Below are 7,791 nucleotides of genomic sequence, written 5' to 3'. Positions count from 1 at the left end.
CGTAGCATATCTGTAGGCTTTGAATAAGTGAAATCTCATCCCTTTCTCATTTTTATTGCATTCTTCCTTTATCATTCCATAATTAATAGAACCACTTAGTTCCGACTCAATGCCACATCACTCCATATTCCCCCCCTTAGGGGAGTACTAAGATCTAGCGCTACGACGATCTACCTATAGATGTTTTACCTTTTCATCTTTGGCATCTTCTCACATCATCGATGACCCTTACTCGCCTTGCGGTAATCCTTCTGTACCAAGGATAACAAATTTCCGTACTCGCGAGGGTGACACTTAGTGTAACTGGAACATACAGTCCCTTAAGCTTAACTTTTCTCACATTGCTTGCTTTAGGGAAGCGTCCTCTTGAATGACCTTTAAGGGTTATTCTTCAGTTTTCCATTCTATTATCGTCAGAACGCAATCTCTGAAGTTCTCATGATGCCGATCATTATCAAATTACTCAGCCCCTAATTCATGTTTAGTTTACCTTGTCACCAATCTATACTAATTTTTTATTACTTTGGGGTTTAACTTTTCCTTCTGGTAGTCGCGTTGGAGTCACGAACTTATTTCTTGAAATGAAGATACGACTTTATGGCCTATACACTTTTGTTGTCTCCAGACCTGGCACCTCTCATCTTTTCCTTCCTTTAACGATAGACTATGTAATACTGTGATCTTTTTGATCTACCGTTGTCATCCATGTATCATATATTACTCATAATGCTTCATTGACTCTCTTCTTATTTCGGATTACATTTATGTGTATGAGTTTATTGTGAAAACTTCAACAAGACATTCTTTTGCTCTTAGCTCCCCTTGCTCCATCCATTGGCTCTTCGAGTTGCCTAACATTCTCTCTCTACTAGGAACGGGAGCTATACTAAGATAATATTTATCCCTTCCAGGCTTCCAGTGCCTATCTTTGTAGTACTCATATCTATCTGTACTATTTTAGAGTGCACCATCTGGGTGTCTCACAAGGAGATCTATTAGCATATTTGCACTATCCTTCGGAAATGTCGACTAACGCAAATAATCCATTCACCATTTTGGGTTACTCTAACCCCAGCCAGATCCTGATATCATGTCCTTCTCTTATACTCCTTATGTTAACTTCCATAGGACATAAATGAGATGGGTGTAGCCATTTGTACGTACCTCTGTTATTGTTGAAGGTAACTCAAAAGGCTTATATTTTTTTTGGTAATTAACTTTATTCCACGTAAAAATATATACATGTATATCTCTAAGTTTGGACATTCGTCCCCAAACTTAGTAACAACTCTTCTTCAATGCCCACTCTAAGGATAATAGTTGAGCATTTGCATACTATTCCTCAAACCACCTTGCCTATCACCTATACAATGAATGTCTAACTATTTGTTTAGTAATCCCATCACTACTTCTCTTATTCTTCTAAAATATTCTTCTGTTTCTTTCCAGCCATAAGTGGTATACTGCTCCAGTCATGCCTAGTCTATACAATATAGTTTTAGTACCATTGCCTTTCATCTGTTCCGTTGCCCATTTGATCTCCTCATCCCAACTTTTTGGTTCATGATTGATGTTCATCCATTTAAGTATCCTGCTCCACACATTTTCAGAAAAAGAGCAAGTAAAGAAAATATGATTATGACTCTCCATCTCTTTCTCACACAGTGCACATTCTGGATTGACTTGCATTCCCCATTTCCTCAATCTATCCTTTGTATATAAACTCTCCTGTAATGCCAGGTACATTATAAACTTCCACTTTGGACAGCTTTTGTTATTGCACATCAGTCAACTCCAGCTTACCTTCAGGAAGTCCCCTCTTAATTGTTTATACATTCCTCTAATGGAGAATGAATTACTCTGCATTACCATTCCTGTGTCCAACCCTGCTTCATTCAAGTATTTCCCAGCTTGTAATATCTTCCTTATGATCCAAGAAGCTTTCTTTATATCAACTTCCCATGGCTCCCTTCCTTTTAAGTAGTATGCATGTACCCATTTGATCCACAGTTTATCCTTCTTCTTTACCAAGTTCCACAAATGTTTTAGAAGAGCTGCTCTATTCCATGTATTGAGGTCTGTGATATTCAGTCCTCCCTTTGTTTTAGGCTTGCACAGCTTGTTCCATGCAACTAAAGCCTTCCTGCTTGAGCTAGTTTCTCCAGTCCACAAGAATTTCCTGCATATGGCTTCAACCTGTTGGATGATTTTCTTTGGCAAAGGAAAAATCTGAGACCAGAATGACTGTATGGCAATGAGAACACTTTTGATCAGTTGTAACCTTCCTGCATAGCTCAGAAACTTCACTGTCCACTGTCTTATTCTCCCCAGCATTTTATCTAACAGTGGCTGGCATTGGCTTACTAATATCCTTTTAGTACTTAGTGGAACACCTAAGTACCTAAAAAGCAGTTCACCTGTGCTGAACCATGTATCTTGAGTGATTTCTTGTTGTACTGTCCTTGAAACTCCTCCAAAATAGATGTTGCTCTTGTTCTAGTTTGCCACTAAGCCTGAAGCCTTTGAGAAGCTGCTACAACACTCATACAATAGTTGCACAGACACCTTATCTCTTCTTCAGAAAAGAAGCAGATCATCAGCAAAACTGAGTTGGATAAGACTCAATTTTTCACATCTTGGGTGATAGTTGTAGTTAGGTTGTTCCTTTAAGCTCTTCAAACTTCTTGTCAGATAGTCCATTGCCAAGACAAATAGCAGTGGGGACATAGGATCTCCTTGTCTCACTCCTCTTCTTGCATCAAAAGGAGTAGTAGGACTGCCATTAATATTGATAGAATAGGACACTGTTTTGATACATTCCATAATCCATCCAACAAACTTTGCAGGAAAGCATAATCCATCAAGCACCTGCTCCAAAAAAACCCATTCAAGTGAATCATATGCTTTTTGCATGTCTATCTTGATCATGCATCTAGGTGTGATCCCTTTCCTCCCATAAACTTTTATCAGTTCATGACTTAGTAGTATATTATCCATCAGTCCTCTCCCAGGTACAAAAGCTACCTGGCTCTCATCCACCAGTGTGTTCATGACCATCCTTAGTCTCTTTGTCAACATTTTGGATATTATCTTGTACGGGGTAGTGCAGCAGGAAATTGGCCTGTATCTTTTATTGAGGTTGGGTTCTTCACTTTGGGAATAAGTGTAACTGATGTGCAATTTATTGGCTTGAACATTTTCCCAGTGCTAAAGAATTGCAGCACTGCCTTTGTTATCTCCTCCCCATTTATCTTCCATGTTCTCTTAAAAAACAGGCATTAAAACTATCTCCCCCAGGAGCCTTCATATCATCAATACTCTTAAGTGTTTCATATACATCCTCCTTTGTATAAGGAGCTATAAGTTCCAACCGTTGCTGCCTGCTTATCATTGGGCCATTTCTTATCCTCCCAGGATGTATGGCAGGCATACTTCCACATGTAGTACCCAGCAGATTCTTATAGAACTCAACCACTTCAGTTTTAATCTCTTGATAGTCAGTTAAGGTGTTACCCTTGCTATCAATGAGCTTATTGATTTGATTCTGGGCCTTCCTTCCTTTCCTACTTGCAAAGAAATAGGCATTGTTGTTGTCCCCCAGCTGAAGCCATTGTATTCTTGACTTCTGTTTGTAAATTGATTCCTCAATTTTATCCCATTTCTCCAGCTGCTGTATCATTTCTTTCTCCTCTGCAAATAGACTTGAAGGTGTACTATGATCCTTCATTCTTCCTTGTACCTCTAACAACCCTTCTCTGATACTGTTTACTTTCTGCATACATTAATGAACTCTTTGCTATTGAGTTGTTTCAGGCCTGTCTTGACACTCTTCAAATTCTGCCATATATCTTCCATTGTCCCTGCTTTCCTCTTCCAGTTATTTTCCACCAACTGCTCAAAATCTGGATGATCAGCCATACAATTATAGAACTTGAAAGGTCTTCTCTTATTATCACTCTTCATATCTATTTCAATGCCCAGGGGTGAAAGGTCTGAGAAGAGAGGGTTCATGATATATACTTGCCCAGGTAGCATGTTGAGCATCCATTTGTCATTAACCAGTGCTTTATCAATTCTGCTGAATACATGGCTATTGGTCCATGTATATGATCTGCCTACTGTAGGTAATTCATTCTAGCTGTAATCTTCAACTACTTCTCTAAAGTCCTTTGTTTCATTATCCTGCACCTCCCTGCCTTGTATTCTACCATCAGCTCCTAGGATTGAGTTAAAGTCTCCCATTAGTAACCATGGTTCCTTGATTTGCTTTTCTATGGATCTTATTGTGTCCCATAATGCTTTCCTATCATTAATACTATGCAGTCCATATACTGCAGAAAACTGAAACTCAGTTTTGCTAGTACTACTCTTTACAACCCCATGAATCATTTGTACATGACTGCCAGTCATTGTGAACTGCAATCTATTTGAATTCCAAATCACCCATATTCTCCCTTTACATGTGCTTGAAACATTATGGCACCATTTCCATCCAGGTAATGTTTTTGTAATTATCTTCTCAGCCTTTGATTCACTAACTCTATGTTCATAAATTGCTATAATCTCAACTTTATTTATCTTCACAAACTCCTTTAACTCCTTGAGCTTGAACACTTTATTAAACCCTATAACATTCCAAGTTACTAACATTGAGTAACTATGTTGTTTTTATTAACCAACCCTGCCTCCCCTCCTCTACTTGTGCTGCATTCTTCATTCCTTTTCCTAGTATGATCCTGGCTTGTCTCTCTTAAGCTGTTAAATCCATTAACTGTCTGTAATTGTTGTTCAGGTAGCAATGCTTTTTGCCCTTTTGCTGCTGACTTGCTTTTCACTTGTTGCCATTGTTCTTCACTTGCTTCTGTTTTGTCACTTCCTACTTCCTGCTTATTCACTATTGCTTTCCCTTCTTGCTGGTTTAGGTTTTGGCCTCCTGCTCATTTATTAACTGGTTTCCATTCTGTCTTTTGCTTTACTAGTGTTCTTTGCTGCTGTTGCCCATTCCTCATGTCTGGTATCCCTTTGTTCTGCTGCTGCTGCTGAAAATTATGTCCTATTCTCATACATTTTGCACAGTAGCTAGGCTTCCAATCATACCACAGTTCTTGTACCATTATTCTCCCTTTAGGATCTTTCACTTTAACACTTTTTGGGAGCTCTTTAGTGACATCTATCTCCACTAGAATTCTTGCATATGAAATCCTGTCAATGTTTGAAGTGCAAGCATCAGCATATATGGGCTGGCCTAGACCACTCCCAATTTTGCTCAGTGTCTTTGCACTCCAACAGCTCAATGGCAGATTTGGTAGCTTCACCCATATTGGTATATTCTTTAGATCTTCCTCATCAAAATCAAAGTTGGCAGTCCATTGTTTAACTACTATAGGTCTGTTGTTAATCATGTGAGGTCCGGAGTACATCACCAAATTCCTCTCCTCTAAACTTGCAAAGTTTACCATAAAATATCCCTCATTATGATAATAGACTTAGGTTTAACAGAGAAGCTCCCCTGTCTAGTAATGAATCTTTCCATAGCCCCAATTGTTGGTGTTCCCCCAATAACATACATAAAAACTGCATTTTTCCATTTTTCTACTTCACTATCAATGTCCTCCTGGCTCAGTTCAATAATTACTCCCTCCTCAGATATTGTAGGAGGTATATAACTCAGATCCATACCTTTCTTTGCAAATTTGTTCTCCTCAAAGAGCATCGACCAATTTCTTCCTGTTTTTTGTTCTATTTTTTGCTTCATTCCTAGCTGCAATTTCCTTTGAGCTCCGACATTCTGGATTTCTGCTTGTTTGGTGCCTCCTTCTTGTATCTGTACTCCTTCCTGCTGTTTGGCTTGTAGTTCCTCTTGGTTCCTTCCTTTTGAGCTTAGATCCTGTTGAGGATTGACCGGAGTTATCCATTTCACCTCCTGAGCTTTGTTTCCTCCACTTTGACTTGATAGCACTGGCCAGTTAGCTAGATCTGGTGATGCATGCGCTTTTCCTTTGTTGATTGTTGCTTCATCCATCGCTTTCCTTCCTTCAGAAGTGCTATTAGCATGTGTTCCATCCTTGAGCAATGGAACAGTAACATTTCCCTCATTCCCTGTAGCTTGTGGTGTAGCAATTTTCACAGATCCTGAGTTTCGTACTTCCATAGATCCATTTCCGTCATTCTCTTCAAGTTTCAAAGCTTTTGATGGTCGTCCTCGTGCTCTCCCCATGCCGGTGGGTGCACTTTAGCAAGTCACGCTAAAATGCGTCGAGAGAGAAGGAGAGAGAGAAGGTTTTAGGTGCTATTCTATATATATATTCTATAAAAAGAAAAGGCTTATATTCCTCTGCCTAAATTTGTAAATATTGATAATCTTCATTAACTGGGTGCCTCGTACCCTTCTTTATCTTGCTTATTTTACTTGTTGAAACTCGCATCTATCTTCTGAATCTCTCATTGCCTTTCACCATAGGGGTGGATAGATATTCTTGCCTTAAGGCTCCTTATTAAGAGGCTTACATGTCTTAGTACACACATGATCTACTGAAGACCTTACATTTATTCATCATAAACATCATGAAAAATCGAGTTCCTCTAACTCAAATCTTCCATAGCCACATGCAATCTCTTACCAACTATCTTTCTAGATGTAGGTATCGTCGTATTATGAATAAGATAGAGTTTAGGAAATTGAGTTCTTACAACTGAGCTCTACCACACGATCTAGAGTAAGAAGAAAGAGTGATAGTCCTAAATGCCCAGTAGCCTCCTGCTTATAAGTGTGGTGCACATCACACCCATAAACAAGACTCAACTAGACACGGCTTGTGGACTCCCTAGGACAGAACTACTCTGATACCACTTCTATCATGACACAAACCGAAGGGCCGCGACGGGCACCTGGTGCCTCACCTATCCTTACATACCAACTTGCGACTAAGGGACTCTGAACATATAATGTCATACTTTGGCCATGGGCAACGTTGCAAGACAATTTGCGAACGCTGACTAAACATCAATATAAAGCTGGGCCGACAAGGCTGTCATAACTACTACAGCTGGCAAACCAACAAAATATAGATACAAGGCCTACAAGCCCAACATACTGCTCTAACTGGCAGGATATGTCTACAAGCCTCTATCGATGGATGTACTGTGATCGGAACAGGGCCCCGACCTACCCATAACATATATATACCTATGTACATAAAATTTACATAAAACTCTAGACCCGGCAACTTCGAAGGACGTGGAGCTTACCGATCAAGTTGAACTTAGGCAACACCTACTGAGGAGGTCTACTCATCTGTTTGTCTGAACCTGCACGCATGAAATGCAGCGTCCCCGATAAAAGGGACGTTAGTACGAATAATGTACCGAGTATGTAAGTCAATAGAATAATTGAAAGCTGAAACAGAACTGATAATATAATAACTGAAAGCAACTGGGAGTCAAAGATAATCTAAAGATATGCTTACCTACTAATACTGACTCAACTCTCTCAATATAGTTAGTAAAATAGTTGTTCAGCCTTATAATGCTCGTTATATATATAACTGCTCTGTTGTAGTAGGCTCGCTCATAGGCATTCGTCCATACTAGGCTCTGCAACTCGGCCAACTGGGCTCGCTCATAGGCGCTCGGCCATAGTAGGCTCGGTATATAACTTACCAACTGATCAGAGGATGCCCAATAGGGGCCTGCCCACTGATTATAGCTCGATGGTGGTGAAAATACTGTAATACTCAATTGAATATAAAGTCTCCATAAGGGAGAATACTGTAACTTATGAGACTAGGATAA

General features: G+C 39.6%; 3 protein-coding genes across 3 annotated transcripts; all 3 read right to left on the bottom strand.

Annotated features, from left to right (window-relative positions):
• Positions 1-1,422: 1,422 nt before the first annotated feature.
• On the bottom strand, positions 1,423-2,334 carry LOC109209820. Its single transcript, XM_019373166.1, has 2 exons — positions 1,804-2,334; positions 1,423-1,728 (listed from the first exon to the last, which is right to left on the bottom strand). Exons 1-2 carry the CDS (start codon positions 2,332-2,334, stop codon positions 1,423-1,425), a joined length of 837 nt encoding a protein of 278 aa, XP_019228711.1.
• Positions 2,335-3,247: 913 nt separating this feature from the next.
• LOC109209819 lies at positions 3,248-3,963 on the bottom strand. Its single transcript, XM_019373163.1, has 2 exons — positions 3,826-3,963; positions 3,248-3,772 (listed from the first exon to the last, which is right to left on the bottom strand). The coding sequence occupies exons 1-2, from the start codon at positions 3,961-3,963 to the stop codon at positions 3,248-3,250; spliced, it is 663 nt and encodes a 220-aa protein (XP_019228708.1).
• Positions 3,964-4,134: 171 nt separating this feature from the next.
• Positions 4,135-5,402, bottom strand: LOC109209818. Its single transcript, XM_019373162.1, has 3 exons — positions 4,977-5,402; positions 4,700-4,913; positions 4,135-4,625 (listed from the first exon to the last, which is right to left on the bottom strand). The coding sequence occupies exons 1-3, from the start codon at positions 5,400-5,402 to the stop codon at positions 4,135-4,137; spliced, it is 1,131 nt and encodes a 376-aa protein (XP_019228707.1).
• Between the last annotated feature and the right edge of the window lie 2,389 nt (positions 5,403-7,791).

The sequence above is a fragment of the Nicotiana attenuata genome, unplaced genomic scaffold, assembly GCF_001879085.1.
Source record: "Nicotiana attenuata strain UT unplaced genomic scaffold, NIATTr2, whole genome shotgun sequence".
NCBI classification, from domain to species: Eukaryota; Viridiplantae; Streptophyta; class Magnoliopsida; order Solanales; family Solanaceae; genus Nicotiana; species Nicotiana attenuata.
This window is presented reverse-complemented; position numbering and strand designations above follow the sequence as displayed.